Source organism: Thamnophis elegans, chromosome Z (genome assembly GCF_009769535.1).
Source record: "Thamnophis elegans isolate rThaEle1 chromosome Z, rThaEle1.pri, whole genome shotgun sequence".
In the NCBI taxonomy this organism is placed as follows: Eukaryota; Metazoa; Chordata; class Lepidosauria; order Squamata; family Colubridae; genus Thamnophis; species Thamnophis elegans.
In genome coordinates, this window is record NC_045558.1 from 88,666,479 (window position 1) to 88,683,186 (window position 16,708).

Below are 16,708 nucleotides of genomic sequence, written 5' to 3' on the forward strand. Positions count from 1 at the left end.
TAGACCCCAGGAGCCAGGGGTGGGTTCCTACCGGTTCTTGCCAGTCCTTACGGACCGGTTGGTTGGTGAACCCGGAAGTAATTAACTTCCGGGAACGCCCCCTCTAAGGTGTGGCTAGAACTGGCCACCTGCAAAGGACCTCCCCAGCCTTGTTTTGTTGAGCATTGGGAGACTGATGTTAGCTTGTGCCGGCCGCGGCCGCTCAAACTAGCGCCAATCGCCCCGTTTTCAGCAAAGCAAGCCCGGGGAGGTCCTTTGTGGGCGGCCACTCCTAGCTGCTTGCGCCCGGCGCTGCAGCTGAAGTTAACCCCCAAAGCCCCCGCTGCCACCAGAATATCTGCTGCCGCCACCACCTCCTCCAACAGCACTGCTGGATTTGCCACCCGACGCTGCGGCTGAGGTGAAGCTGCCAAAGCTCCCACCGGCACTCCCACCCATGGCAGCAACGCCTCCCCCTCCACTCGGAGCACCTGAGCTGGGCCCCGCGTTATCCTCCCCCCTCCTCCTCCGCTGTGCTTTTGAGGAGCCATGAGGCTGCGGGAGCCAGTAGGAAGGCGGCAGAGGGGGCAGGAGCAGGAAAAAAAGGCCTCATGGCTTCCCAAAAGCACGGCGGAGGAGGAGGAGGCAGCGGCAGGGGTAACACAGGCCCCAGCTCAGGTGCTCCGAGCGGAGGGGGAGGTGCCGCTGGTGCTGCTCAGCCGCAGCACCGGGCAGCAAATGTGGTGGTGCTGTTGGAGGAGGAGGAGGCAGCAACAGTTATTCTGGTGGCAGCGGGGGCTCGTCAGCATCTTCAGCGGCAGCCCTGCCCCCTGTGAAAAAAACGAAGATGGAGCAGATCCATGACGTCGCCGCAACATGACTGGAGGAGGAATTCTGGGAGTTGAAGTCCACAAGTCTTAAAGCTGTCAGGTTTGAAGACCCCTAGGTTTTTTTTCCTAAAGGGTTAGGGGTGCAAGGATCTTATAACTTGACAACTTTAAGACTTGCATGCTTCAATGCCAGAGTTTCTGAGCCAACATGACTGGAGGAGGAATTCTGGGAGTTGAAGTCCACAAGTCTTAAAGCTGTCAGGTTTGAAGACCCCTGGGTTTTTTTTTCCTAAAGGGTTAGGGGTGCAAGGATCTTGATAGCTTTAAGACTTGCATACTTCAATGCCAGAGTTTCTGAATAGCTACTTGGACCGACCTAAGCACTAATTCATAATTTCATATCCAGTCACATGGGTGGCAAGCCACTCCCATCCGGTCACATGGGTAACAAGCCACTCCCACAAAGGAGGCAAACAATTTTTGAAACCCACTACTGCCAGGCGCACTCTGAAAACCTCCTAACAGCTATGCATGGCCATTTTGGTGAAGGGACGGGGTTTCGGGAAGCAAAAAATGCTGTATTCAGTGTATGAGACGCACCCAGATTTTCAGCCTCTTTTTTGAGGGAAAAAGATGTGCCTTACATTCTGAAAAATATGGTAGACTGCACACTCTTAAGATAGAATTGTTCAGTGTCTGTTCATTTTTATTCTTGTACAGAAAATAATTACGTTGGATTTCTTGTATTTTTTTGAACTTACAAATGTTAATACCACTTCTGTTTTATTGTGTCAAGTCTTTTGAATGGAATATTTAGCTGGTTTTCATGATAGTTCTTAACTATTCAGGCCGGAGGACATTTCCTCGCATTCGGCGCCAACAAGGCAACCTCTTCACACTGGTACCATCAAGCCGTTCCTTAAGCACAAATGGGGAGAACCTTGGTCTGACGGTGCAGTATCTAGACACCTGTGGACATATGTGGAGTGCTGAAAGCGAGAATGCTCTCACTGTGCAGGAGAGAAACATCCCAACTAAATGTAAGTTGATGCTTCCAAATACAGGAATATTTACTAATTCTTTCAAAATGGACTATAGTAAATATTTGGCATTAGTGAACCATTAGGATTACTGCCTAATGTTGCTTGCAATAATAGAGGGGTTTAAATAAAAAACAGGGAATAAAATTCATAATAGCAGCTTCTCCACAGGTATAAGGTCTGGAAGAAAGTAGAGAATTCCTCTTTTTTAAACTTTTACAGTGGGAATTTTGTATGATTGGAAAAGCAACCTTTGGGTGAAGTGCTTTCTCTTGGAATAATGGATACAAAGCTTTTTATGGAAAGGCTATGTTAATTAAAATTACACACTTTTGTGATTTGCTGTGTGTTCTGGAGACTGAGAACGGGGAGTTTATTTCAACCATATTCCAGTGTGGAAAGGAGTTTTGAGTGGCTAAGATAAAAAAAATGTAAGGACACTTCCTAAATAATATAGAACATTTGTCAAAATCCACTTTTGTGCTTACAATAAAAACTTATGCATCTCAAAATAAGATCCTCTGAGAAATTTATTCTCAGATAAGTATTCTAAGGGTTGCATAAAACTAAAAAAAATGGTAAATGCAAATCCCTAGAATGGCCAATACATCAGTGCAGAAACTATCAGGTAAAATTAAAATAAAATTCAGTAAGTATTCTTTAAATTATATGCAACAGAGGTTGAAAAACAAAACATTGTTGCTGGAATATGGCAATTCACTGATAATTCTGGTAACAATGAAGCTTATTTCCTAAAACTGGAAATTGTCCCTAATCTTGCCATCAGATGTGGATCCCAGCAATAGTAAGAATATTACAGATGAACAAGCTGCTACAGGGCATTGCATACCCAAACAACTAGACACAGAGACAGGTTTTGCCCTCGTGCCATCACTCTGCTGAACACCTAATTCCTACATACTAACTTATGTCTTAAGTACACACATCACATATCTATGTTGTATGACTGCAGTATTATTATGCTTTTCATCTTCTTTACTGGCTCTTCTGTTGTGTTGCTTTTCATGTACACTGAGAGCTTCTATATGGGAGACACATTCTTTGTTGTCTAATCACTCTTGGCCAATAAAGCATCCTATGCTATCCTGTCCTATATCCCAGCCTACTCCAACCTTCCCGGGTTGGCGGCCTGGCGCAAGGGGGGAAGGAGGGGGAGAGAAGATGGTTTTATGTGAGGCGCAGATGCACGCGCGCGCCGTGAGTCGGGCTGCTTATGTAGGCACCCGTTGCTTGCGTGAGGGGGGCTGCATGTATGTGCATATCAGGCCGCTACTCATGTGGCCCAGTTGTGAATACGTCACCAAACACAGTTTGGGGATTCCTGCTATGTCCTATATCGTATCCTTGCCTTAAGACCACAATTAGGACCAGAATTTCTGTTGCTAAGAAAAGCAATTATTATGAGTCATGCCCAATTTTACAACCTTTTTTGCCACAGTTAAGCAAATTATTGTAGCTGTAAAGGGAATCATGCAGTTGTTAAGTGAATCCAAGTTACCCCATAGACTTTGCTTATCAGAAGCTGGCCAGTGACAGCATGACCCTGAGATGCTGCAACCATCATAAATACATGCCAGTTGCCAAGTGTCTGAATTTTGATCACATGCTGCAACGGTTATAAGTGTGAGGATCTGTTGTCACTTGTTTCACTTCTGGAATAAATTAGAACAGTTGCTAAATGAATGGTTGTAAATCAAGGACAACTTGTAATTCTTACTATCCAGAAATTGAAATATGGGACAGGGACTTAATTGAAGGCCTTATAGTAAGCAGGCAATAAAGACCACAAATATTTTATTTCCTTTTTTATTTTCTGTTTATTTTTATTTTCCACTGCATAAATGATTATAATTATATTTATATATATATAATTATATATTACATGTGAAAACTCAGTGAGAAAACACAGACCATAATCAAGCAGGATTGCTTTCTCCTGTACTTTTTCTCTTTTCTGTTGTTCTTCAATCTTAATTTATCTCAGTTATTTGTTCTAGAAAGCTTCAAGGTATTTCAGATATGTTTGCCCACTTTACAAACCAACGAAGAAGATTAGAGAATACAGAATCATAAAAAAATGGAGTATGCTTTAGAAATGCAGGAAGAACAACAAGGTGAAGCCAGAATATTCAAGGATATACAGTTTCCATTCAGGCTGCATTGGGATCAAGTAGAGACTGGGGGTTAAAAAGCAAAACTGGTGCAAAGTGAATGGGGAGAAAGAGTTTAGTGCTTTATGGGTTGGATTAACATTTTAAAGATTAGCTTGTGAACTAGAATATTTCAACATTAGAAGATTCTCTCATCTTCATATCAGGAGGAATATACAGATTTTTTCTTTAAAATGTGGCGGTAACCTTTAATCTTATTTAGCAATATTCATACATCAGGCTGTGCCTCCTTTGCTTACACAGGTGAGGCTGCAGGCATATTAAGGTCGTTGAAAAATATATTCTTGAACAGATGTACAGATGTATTCTGCAAAGCATTTGAGAACTGCAATCCTATACAATCCTGCAATTCTAAACTTGTCAGGGAGTAAATTTCATGAATTAGATTGGGAATTTCTGTTATAATAAACAATTATTTATAATTTATAAAATAATTTAACCTATAATCCAGATGTGGTGGATTATAATTCTCATTTTTGCAGTCACTGGCTGGGGACAGTGAAGGTTCCTCTTCAGTGTGTCTAGAATTCAATTTTGCAGTTGTTGTTCAACGTACCAGATTTCAGTAAGGTTAAATAAATTGCACAGTTATTTATGTGAGCATTATAAAAATAGCTTTAAATTTGATAAAGAAATGTTACCAGATTTCAATACTTGGCAAACTTTCAATTATTTCCAAGAGGAAATTCTGGACATTTACTTATGTGGATAAGTTTATTTCTGTATTTCTTGCTCATAGTTAAGATCAGAATTTTCTTCTTTTTTTTATAAGCAATCCAAGAATGGCAGCTTAGCCTACCTTAGAAGATTCTTTAAAGGCTACTGGTAGTCATTAACAAGAGTGCCAAGATAGATAATCATTTATGTGATGTAGCTGTTCTTTGGGGATAGAAAATTTGTGAAATGCCGATGTGCTCCTGGGCAGTAGCAAGAATTAATTAAGTGCAGCATTATTTTAAGTTATGTATTTGCATGTCACAGTTTTCAGCTGAGATATTAGACTCTTGTAATTTACATATGGGAAACATTTTTATCTTTCTTATTTCTTTAGCAATTAAATTATCTGATATAAATCAGTATTGTTGATGCCAGTGTTAGGATAGAATTGTAATTGGAAAATGACTTGTATTTGACAGCTCCAAGCGCTCCAGTCAACTGGCGACGAGGGAAGCTCCTAGGACAAGGTGCCTTTGGTCGGGTATACTTGTGCTATGATGTAGATACAGGCAGAGAACTTGCAGCTAAACAGGTCCAGTTTGACCCAGACAGTCCTGAAACAAGCAAGGTATTTCCATGGCTAAACACTGATACTAAAATGCTTCTGTATTTCTCAGTTTCCACTTTCCTGATCTGTAACGGGAAACTGCAACCCAAGGAGTACAATTACTCATGGCACAATTGAGCCATTTACTTAGCTTTTTTTTTAATCGAATTTCTTGTTAGAATTACTGGCTTCTTAGTTGTTCTCCTATCTGCCTGTCTAAGCAATGGCATTTAGTCCTGTTTTCTCCTTATATTTACTGATGCATTGAAAGCAGGATATAAACAATGCTGCAGAGGTGCTTAAGAGTTTGTGAACTCTTTCTGAATTTTCAATATCTCTCCATAAATATGAGTTAAAATGCAACTTATGAGCCACCCAAGTACTAAAACTAGATGAAGAGAACCCAATTAAACAAATGATTGAAAAACATGATATTTCTTCATGTATTTATTGAAGCAGATTATCCAAAGCTGCATATTGGGTCGGAGGGTTCAAAATTAAAAAGTTCACAAACTTTTAAGTCCCACTGTATGTTGACTTGCATCTAATTATTGTGTTCTAACTCCAGGCCTCCTATGGTTAGAGAGATAGGGATAAGTTAATAATTTTCTTAGGAAAGAAATGCAATACAAAGTGTAAGGAAATTTGTAGGGTTTTTTTTCCTTTTAAATTTTTATTAGTTATCAAAATATAAAGTACAAAGAAAAATGAAAGCAATGGGAAAGTAAATAAAGAAAAGGGGATGAGGAAAGGAAAGTTAAGGTAAAAAGGTGGGGGACATTGATTTCCTACTCTTTTTTAGCACAGCAAAATAAGATAATACATAGCCTCAACTCTTCGTTTTTACATAGTAATATATACTAGCCATTTCTATAACAACAAATCTGACTAATCAGCAAAACCAAAAGTCAAAGTTTCATTCCCCCCCCCTCATCTCAAGCACAACGCGTAGAAGTGGTTTTCAAGTGGAAACAAAGTTAGCTGTATTCTTTTCTTCAATTAAAGCAATCAATTTAGCTGTCTCTGCTAACTCCATCAGCTTTTGCAGCCGCTCACCAACTATAGGAATCAAAATATCTTTCCATTTTTGTGCATAGACTATTCTTGCTGCTGTCAGCATCTATAACATTAAAGTTCCATTTTTTCAAGATCTTTGTCCATTAAGCTTTTAGAGAAGAGCCCCTGGCTTTATATTCACTTTAAGTATTAAGATGTGAATCATACTCCAATGTTTCTTTGCTTTGTCTCAGACTTACCCTAGATGATAAAAGTTCCTTTTTTACATTTACAATTGAAATACCTATATATGTTTTTGACAATTTATTCAGTGTTAAATATCCGTGGTATTTAATCGTTTTATTTAAAAAATTCTTTTAAATTATAATTTAATGTCAATTTGAAACCCTTTCTCCATTTATTTTCCCTTGTTAAACTATTCAAAAAATGTTGTCCATTTGATCATGTAGTCATTATTTGTTTCACGTAGTCATTCTCCAAATTCAAAACAGTTTATAAACATTAGCAATAATGTATTCATCATTACCATATAGTAAAGTTTCCAATTCATTTTTTGCAAAGGCAAATCCATAAGTTTTTAAATGTAATTTAAACCTTTTTTAAATTGTAAATAATGGCAGACAAAATTTGTTGTAGGTTTTAATCTATGCTTTGATGGTGACTTGGCAGTCACCACAAAATTAATTACATGATGTCTTTATTTCTTGTAGGTCTGTTTTCTTTGCTTGATTTTATTCAAAGTACCCTTGCTCCAGGGCTGAACAGTGTAGAGAAGGTGGCACTTTTATGTCACTCTTTCTCTTTCTGTCGGTATAAATAGGATGTTGAGCTCTAAGATTGTGATTTATTGTATCCAGAGAAACCAGCATCATAGTTCTATGTTTATGAGTGTGTGTGATTATAAATCCTGATTTATTTGGGCACAGTGAATTCTGGACTGATATATAGAGATGGCAAAACAGGAGAAAAAGCTTGCATGTATCTGATAAAATTGTGATTTATTAAGACATAAACAGTGTTTTCAATAAGGTACCAATACAACCATTATGTCCTAAAGATTTTTCTTTTTTTTATTCAACTTTATTAAGTTTCAAAGAGATGCAAAATTAAAAATTAAAAAAAAGAAGAAATTGAGAGGAGGAAGAGACACAAAATTGTCCTAAAGATTTTTCTGAAGTTTAGGGTATTTCTAAAATGAATTCTTAAGAATCCCTAATTTCTTTAAGTGCTTTGTGGTGATACTGTTAATGCCTACTGTTAGTATAGTATAAACTTTCATTAGAATGTAATGTTCCCCTATTTTTAAAATGAAAAGTTATCTGCAGAGAAATAACTGGATCGTAAATGGAAAAATTGTATTTTGTGAAATTGCAGGCTTAATTAATTAATTGAAAAAGTCATGTAGTTTAGCAATTGAATAGCGTTAATGGTTACATCACTAATAGAAATGAATCAGCAAGGGAATAGATGAATGGCATCTTATGCCATACAGAAATTAAAATGCAAAGTTTAATGTTTCAGCAACTACCTAAAAATGACCACTTTTGCAGTTATATTGTAGACTGTCTTCCTTGTGGAATAGGACTTAAGGTTCCATGTCAGATGTGTGAGTTTATTGTCCTTTAAAAAATAGCAATATTACTATATTTAATTTCAAATGTGTAGGATGTGGAGAAAGAAGATGAAGTCTGATGACCCATAATTTATTAGGTTGAGGTTGCCTAAATTTTACCTCCACTAAAAAGTGGCATTTATGTGGAGGTCATTGTCCTATATTTTTCTCAAGGTAATCTGGCAATTCTTATGCCTGTAGGAAGTGAGTGCATTGGAATGTGAGATTCAGCTACTGAAGAACCTTCAGCACGAGCGGATTGTTCAGTATTATGGATGTTTAAGAGACCGAGCAGAAAAGACCCTGAGCATTTTCATGGAGTACATGCCAGGGGTAAGAGATCTATAGATTCTTTAGAAAGTAGTTTTAATCCATCTCAGATTTCAGTTTGTTAGAAAGCCAGTTTTGTGTAATGATTAAAGGCACCTGGCTAGAAACCTAGAAACAATAAGTTCTGGTTCTGCCTTGTGCTCAAAGCCAACTGGAGACTTTGGGCCAGTCATTCTTGTTCTAAGAAACAAGCAATAGCCAAAAATCTTGCTAAGAGCACTAGGTGAATTAGACACCAGGCAGTCACTAGGAATCAAAACTGACTTGGAGGCACAAAAATATAGATGTGAGATATATGTGTGTGTGTGCGTGTGTCTGTGTCTGTGTGTATGTGTATGTATATATAAATAAAATGTTTCCTGCTTTTCCTATGAAGGGTTCTGTCAAGGATCAGCTGAAAGCCTATGGTGCACTAACGGAAAATGTTACTCGAAAATACACTCGGCAGATTCTTGAAGGAGTCTGTTATCTTCACAGCAACATGATTGTACACAGAGATATTAAAGGTAAGAGATCCACCCAAATCCACATGAGTTCGTATTTTCTTTATGTTCTGTTATGCTTATTTACATCATAGATGAGAGGAAATAAATATTGGCTGTGTTTTCAAGGTAGCATTACTATCTGTATCCTGATACTATTCAATAAATGAGCAAATGCTATTAATAATAGATTAGATGCTATTGAATTCATGAGCATATAATTCTCCCCAGAATTTGTTTTCTGATATACTTGAAAAATCATGAATTGGCATTATAAAATAACTTGGTTTTACTTATGGGGAAATGACTAGATCAAGGAACAGTGCAAGAATTGTGACAAGATAGAACATGTTATATTATGAATGCAATAAGGAATAAAACATCTTTTCCTCTTGTATCTTTATTAGTCAAAATCCTCCACTCTTTACCCAGTCACTGTTCTTTGTTTCCAAAAGTATAGTTTGCAATGAATAGTATCTGTAGGGCAAATAATAGCATAACATATTGGTTTCACTTGGAAAACTACAGGAGGCATTATTTTTCATATTATAGTCTCAAACTAGATTTGGAGATATTAAAAATGTCAGGTTTAAAGTGTAACAAGTAACTCCCTTGGTATATTACTCATCTGACATTTTAATTTTTTTTTTAGAGGATAGGAACATAGTTACGGTTGGAAAATAAAAATGGTTCACAATTGCAGTCTGCAGGGAAAAAAAAGACAAAATCAAGCTGGAGCATTGGCAAGGAGCATGTGGAAAGAGGGAAAGGGGTCTAAAGAATATGGTAGAGACCATCTCATAGGCTTTCCTTAGTGTTTCGGGACTGGCTACAATAGTCACTGCAGCTATGCAGTGGAACTATGAATGTTGTGTATTTTAAATTGTTGTTTGTCTATTTGTCTATTTACCCCCTTCCTTTGTTATTGCAAGACGCCCGGAGTCCTTCGGGAGTGGGCGGCATACAAGACCAATAAAACTAAACTAAAACTAAACTAAACTATTTTATGATTAGCTAAGTTAAACCTTCAGGGAGACATTTTGTTGAAGTAAACACCAACATTTAAGGATGAAATATTTCCAATAATTTAAAAAGATTGTTTATGCAATATGATGTTCTGTGGGTCAGAGTATGCAGTAATGGACTGAGAAAATGGTGGTTTAGATGTATCTTTAAAAAGAAGCACCTTCATCTTTAGAATTTAACATTGGAAGGTGGCTGCAGTGACAAAATAATTTGCATGGACCTCAAGTCATTTTAAACTAGGTTCTAGCTATGATGGTTTATAAATCTATACTTTGAGTTGTATACTTGAGCAGCTTCTATTTCTTTTCTTTTTCTCTGTCTCTACACTCACTTCAACTCAGGAGCCAATATTCTCAGAGATTCTGTGGGCAACGTGAAGCTTGGAGATTTTGGGGCTAGCAAGCGGCTGCAGACAATCTGCATGTCTGGGACTGGTATCCGCTCTGTCACGGGAACTCCTTATTGGATGAGTCCAGAAGTGATCAGTGGAGAGGGCTATGGAAGAAAAGCTGACATCTGGTGAGAAATAACTTCATGCAGCTTGCTTAATGTAAAGAATTACTTTCTAGAAAAGGAATTTTCTGCCGCAACCATTTGGCATTTTATTAATCTTTTTTTCCCTGTAAACTGTAATGAGTTCAACAGGCTAATTTATTGTTCTCCCCTCCCCTTTTTCCCTCCTCTTTTCCCCATTACTTTTCAATGCTCTGTGTTCCTGGATGTTGCTTTGGTTTTCTGCACAACTTAGGTTCCTTTTGAAATAGTTCAGAAATCATCCAAGCATGCAGGTGCCTCTCTTCTCTGCCTCTGCGTTTTGCGAAGAAAAGATTTATAAATGTGGCAATCTCATCAGTGAGAATTGCCAAAAAGAAGCAGGACTGCCTGTAATCGTAGGTTGCCCATCATAAAATGTATTTTTATATAGTCTTTTAATCCGAAAGCCTGCAAGCTTTCTAGCATAGCCTATTTGTATTTCTTCCATTGGATTCAATTGATTGTGGACAGATGTTTTAAAACACTTCAATATAACATGCTAAATTGTGATGTGTTGAAATACAGTTTCTGTATTCACTGATCAAACATGGCACACAAGCTTGTCGTTATCATAAGGCATCTGCAACTGAAGAATAACAAGCTCTAATTAACTTTTTTTTCAGTCAGAGATTAGGACATAATGGGTCCTAATTTGTTAAAGTAAACACCACCATTCAAGGATCTAATATTTCATTAGGCTAAAAGGATTAGTTATGTAATGTGGTATGCTATGGATCATATTTTTACAGAAGAAGTGAATAAATCAATTCTTGCAAGTTGGTGTGCTTTTAATAAAAGAGTATATTAGGAATGTCTTTCCTGGGAAGCAGTTTTTCTCAGGGTTTAGATAAGTTCTTTTGACAAAGAATAAATTTAAAAAACAGCTTCATAACACAATGTGAACTCAGATATGTATTTGTACTATTGAATAGCATTTGTTTACAGCATCTTTACAAGGTTATTTTTTTTAAGATAAAGTAATTTAGAAGATAAATCGCTTTTATTGATCTGTGTTGTTAGAATGATTCATTCATAAAAAAATTTATTCAAGAAGGCTTGCATTATTGGTCTGTATTTATACTTTTCTGGAAACAAGCTGCCATATGAAATGTTTCAGTTCATTTCATTGTGACCAGCACTTCTGAATCTGTTTACTTCTGCTTCTGTAACAAACACCGTTCTTGTGCCTCCTTTGGTTTTACTGACTGTAGTCTTAACTTTTCATCAGGGTCTTTTTCTTCCTCCCCTATTTTTTTCCTTCAGGATTTCATTTAGTTACACACTCAACCATCTTCAGCACATATCTTTATTTATGTTTTAAGATCAAATATTTTTTTTGTAAAATACAGTTAAACTCTATGAGTCTGTCCCATCTAAAATGTTAAATAGCCTGTTGTCATGTTTTCAAAATAGCACAACACAAGTTAACTATCACAAGAATTATGTAATACTTTGCATTTGAAAGTAGCAAAATAGTTTAATTTTCTTCCAATTTGTCTGGATAATCCAGCAGCATGGGGCTAATGTATTTTAAATGCAAGTCCCTCTAGGAAAGACAATATAATAAAATGAGGTTTATTGTTTCAGTTTTTCCCAATTCTCATTGGCAAGCTCTCTTGTCCAGGGAAATTTTAAAATATTTATCTTTTAAAAATGCAAGTGGAAAACATTGTTGTAAATAATTTTCCTTATAGGTCTGGAACGATGAGTGTGAATAGTTTGCTGGTTCCAGGTAAAGCTTTCTGTGATAGTCCTGTTTACTTCATTTTACTGTTCTATATCCTTGACTCTTTGCAGGAGATATTGATTAGCCAAGTCCTACTCTAGAGAAGTAAGCAACTCTTCAAAAGCACATATGATAGCTACTTCATATCATTGTTGGCTTTCCATTTTCAGAAATGTCTGTTTGCCAAAACTAACAGGACAAAACCTGAAAGGAACCAATGGAACTTGAGCCAACAGGTGTCTGTTTCCACTGCCCTTCTAGGCATTCTGTTGTGTAGTCTAGCTGCCTAGGATATACATCAAGGAGCAGAAAGAATATCCTTTAGTTGCACTGTCTCGGTTTTCTTTTGTATTCATGTAAACCCCATAAAGAAATGGGGCTCACTGGTTTGCTGAAAGCGATTTAAAATTGCTGAGATCAATTTTCCTCCTTTGGAGAAGATTTTTAATAGTCATTTTAATAATTTAATAGCTATTGAGGCTTAGCCTTTGAACCATTGAAGCCTAATAGCCATTGAGGATCCAAATATTCTTTACGTAACAAAATTAAAAAAAAAAAAGATCAGAGCCTTCAGATCTTTATATGGTGAAAAATTATTCCTAATATTTGAAGTTCTGGAGCTGCTGGATTTTGTTTCTTTCAGTAATCCATCTCCATAGCTTTACTGTGCTATAATTTCTCATTTTTCAAAAAATTAATACCTAGTAATGCAATCTCCCTTCAATATTGGACCATAGCTTTTACGCTTTTTAAAAGCTAATTAGAATATATGAATTAATTACTTCATCAGTATATAGCAAGATGGGAGCATTGAGGCCTGCAAGTGAGGGACAGTGAAAATCTGGTTTATCTAAGGCTTCAGTTAATATAGACGTTGAGAGGTGTCAAAGTGCATCCAGTCTTAAACACTTTCAGGATAGGTATTTATTTTGAAATAACTGTTATGGGTTACGTTTCACAGTGAGTGTTAGCATGGATGAGCAAATATTTATTTAGTTTATTTATAAACAAGATTATATAACTGCCCCTCTCACTGAAGGTGGCTCTGGGAGCACAACAAACAGGCAAAACTACATACAAAATCACAAATATAAAAAATAAAAATCAAATAGCAATAATTACATAAACAGAAATACAAAACCTGGGCAAACAGGGAATAAAAGCAATGAGCACAGCAAGGGAGTCATCTAAGCATGTCTCTGGTTCCTGGGAGCCCCAGGCCTGGTCAGATAGTCATGTATTGAGACCCTTTCAGAATATATATGGGTGGACCCAATTTAATTTTGGATAGGAATAATGTTTCATAAGGCAGGCACTGTGGCAGAGAAGGCACATCTCCAGGAGCCCACCATATTAGGCCCTTAGCTGATTGTACCTGCAGCTTAGGCCTCCTAGCCACAACTGCAACCTGCTCATTGATCAGGGGTCATGAGTCTAGGTTGTCCAAGTTGCACATAAGATCTGTGTGTATGTAACACAATCCACTACCAAAGATGGCATAGTCCTTGAAACAATGGGCCCCAAAATCCAGCCATTCAGTCTTGCCAAACCACCCAGACCCTCACGATCTCCAAACATTAGGATAAGAATTCACAGCTTCACTTTATTTGCCAGGGGTGGAGATACAGAATTGTGTATCATATGTGTACTGATGATATCTCAGCCAGTGGGATGGATGAGTTCACTCAGCAACCACACATAGATGTTTATGAGGGAGAGGAGAAAATATCAAACCCTATGGCATCCTACAAAACAGAGGCTGAGGTAGGGACCTCGCCTTCCCAATCATCACCAATTGGAACCAACCCAGAAGGAAAGAGGCGAACAACATGCCCTCACCCCAAATCCTCTGAACTGATCCAGAAGGATGTCATGGTCAGTGGTATCAAAAGCTGCAAAGAGTTCAACTAGGTTATGGATACCTGCTTGAGCCCATAGATCCCATCTAAGCCAGAAGTCATTCAAAAATGCAAGCAGTGCTGTTTTTGTCCATACCCAGATCTTAATCATGACTGAAAGGGATGTAAATTCACTTCTTCCACGGTCTTCTGAAGCTGCAGCACAACTACCTTTCCCCCAAAATAGAGGTAATATACTGAATGCAAATTGTCCGGAATGGTAGTGTTCAGCAATTGCTTCTTGAAGAAGGGGTGAATCTAAAAGGTAAAAGAACAATCCCTTCCCTCAAGAATTAATCATTGCCACAGCCCATTCACACAACACCTTATCTCTAGGCCGCTTTAACAAGCCAGAATAGGCATGGATCTAAAGATTAGGGGGGGGAGGGGTCTACTAATAGTCCCGAGGATCCTGTCTACTTCCTCAGGTCCAACAAGTTGTTTGTTTATTAAATGTGTATGCTACCCATCTTATCTAGAGATGGTTCTAGGCAGCTTATAACAAAATACAAGCAGCAAGATAAAACATTAAAATAGTTTTTAAAATATTAACATTAAAATTGACAGAATTAAACAAAGATGGCAAGAAAGGGAGCAAGATGCACATATAGGGTAGAAAAGAGTATTATCTTTATCCATTAACCACTTCCAATATAACACTCCCCAATCGGGGTCTGGGGCCAATTTGCAGAGCCAGGTTTTCAGATCCTTTCAGAAAGCCAAAAGGGTGGGATCAGATCTCACCTCAGGGAGCATAATGTTCCAGAGGGCAGGAGCCTTAGAAGGAAAGATTCTTCTCCTGGGCCCTGCTAGCAAAATTCCCCTTCTACTGCCACAGATGAGGTGGGCCAATCCCAATTTTATTGGAATCCTTCTATATACTTCTTTTATTGGCACAGGTGAGGGGACCCAATTCCAATTTCATGGGATAACTTGAACCATTAGTGCTTTCTTACTTGGTTTCTGGAAATGCTAGCAACACAGTATAGATGTATATACATGGATATTGATACATTCAGTCTGAATTTCGTGTAATTAATTCAGTGAGTGCTAGTGCTTTTTTGGTTTTCAGAGAATCAAGAAATTTGATAGCTTCTGTTATACTTACTACTGGCCAAATAAGGAGAAGGAATCATTGTCCAATTCCTTAGTAGATGCTTCAGGATTGAAGAATGTACTCAAAAATATTCCACCCATCTTCATATTGGAACAGCGCTTATGCTAACTACCCAAAAATAGTTCAGCACATCCCGGCATAATGCAGATTATGCTGCCCGAATCCCTGGCTGGAAGTAACATATTGAAGTCTTATTCTGGGTTATGATCCTCCAAGATCTCAGCAGAAGTTCAAATCTCCCTCATTGGAGATTTTCTCTTTGCCAGTTGATTTTTTTTTTTAGTAGTAAACTATATAACAAGTTAAATCATGCTACAGTTCAGGAAAAAAATTGATGCCTTATATCCATTTTTAGCTTTTAGTATCTGAACTTAACACTTTACATCACCATTCCAAAATGTTGAATGATTTCATTCCTATTCAATTTTGCAGCACTAAAAAGGAAGCCAAACTTGGTTGTTTGAAAGAACATCTGCTCCTTTCCTCAGTTCCGCAACACAGACCTGTAGTCCCAAGAGAATTAATCATTGGTGTGGCAGTGGTATTTGTTCATCTCAGAATCTTTTACACAGATGATTGGCTTCAGGTTCACTCTGTTTTTACAAACAACATTTTCACATCTTACACTTCTTTCTCTACCCTGGGTTTCTCTGTAAATTGGGGGCAGGTTCAACTTCTGTTCCATATAATTCCTCCTTTTATAGAAGTGATATTGGATTCATTATGTTGCCAGACATTGTCACCCAAGGACAGAATAAAGATAAAGAATAAAGGTAGCCATACATCTTGCATGCTGCTGCTAATTCATAGACTGAATGAAATGTCTTCTGAATCCCATGGCCTTGATTGACCTCTATGGGTCAAACTCTCCCCAGTAAATCCCAGATATTAGAATTAGGTGACCGAATTGTATTTTATTTTAAGGCTTCATCAGTAGAATCTTAAAAGTGATTGTACTGATCTCCTGACATTCTTTTTACAGCCTGACTAGTTAGATAGGTTCCCTTATGAGTTTCTTTCTTTGTCATTATGCAGCTATGGGCTGTACCAGGAGTCCCCAGCACCCAGGCCACAGCCTTTTAGTGGGTCTTGAGCCATTCAGAAGCAGTGGCGGGAGAGCATGTGCCCGCATTCCTACATGCACAAGTGCAGGCGCACACACTCCACTTGCACAAGCCGATGGGGGAACTCTGGCCTATACCATGATTTTTCTGATTATTCCTTAGACAGTATTTCTTTTCCCATATCCCAAGGTAATTACTATATATCACTAATCTGATTGCTTTCATATTATCTTTATATACGACTTCAAGTACTGATTTGTCAAGATCTTCATTATCTCTCAAATCTGATCAGATGTCACTTCTTGTTCTCTGCCTCCTGTGATGGATGTATCATAGTAAACACATGAATCTGAATCCACAAAATATTCAAAAGTATTTATAATTACAGATAAGCAGCCTGCAGATTCATGGAGATATCAAAATTACTCTGGAATTATGCAAGCAGATTTTTACCACCTCTGTGTGCCATTTCGTGAATACTGTTATACCCTATCTCAGTTTTTTTAAGACTAAACTTCAATATTTTTGTACATGCTACAATAATAATAATGGAACAGAATTAGAGTAGAAATAGAAATAGGACCAGGACTGGGAGGA

At 37.7% G+C, this 16,708-nt stretch overlaps 1 protein-coding gene across 3 annotated transcripts in view; it reads left to right on the forward strand.

Annotated features, from left to right (window-relative positions):
* MAP3K3 (mitogen-activated protein kinase kinase kinase 3) overlaps nucleotides 1-16,708 on the forward strand; it is a 51,665-nt gene that overhangs the window by 30,125 nt on the left and 4,832 nt on the right. For 2 of the 3 annotated variants that reach the window (XM_032235530.1, XM_032235531.1), the window contains 5 exons: nucleotides 1,658-1,849; nucleotides 5,178-5,326; nucleotides 8,136-8,267; nucleotides 8,641-8,770; nucleotides 10,114-10,291. In XM_032235530.1, the coding sequence (XP_032091421.1) occupies nucleotides 1,658-1,849; nucleotides 5,178-5,326; nucleotides 8,136-8,267; nucleotides 8,641-8,770; nucleotides 10,114-10,291 (781 nt within the window). The remainder of the gene's footprint in view (nucleotides 1-1,657; nucleotides 1,850-5,177; nucleotides 5,327-8,135; nucleotides 8,268-8,640; nucleotides 8,771-10,113; nucleotides 10,292-16,708) is intronic. The other variant, XM_032235532.1, reaches the window with a different exon arrangement.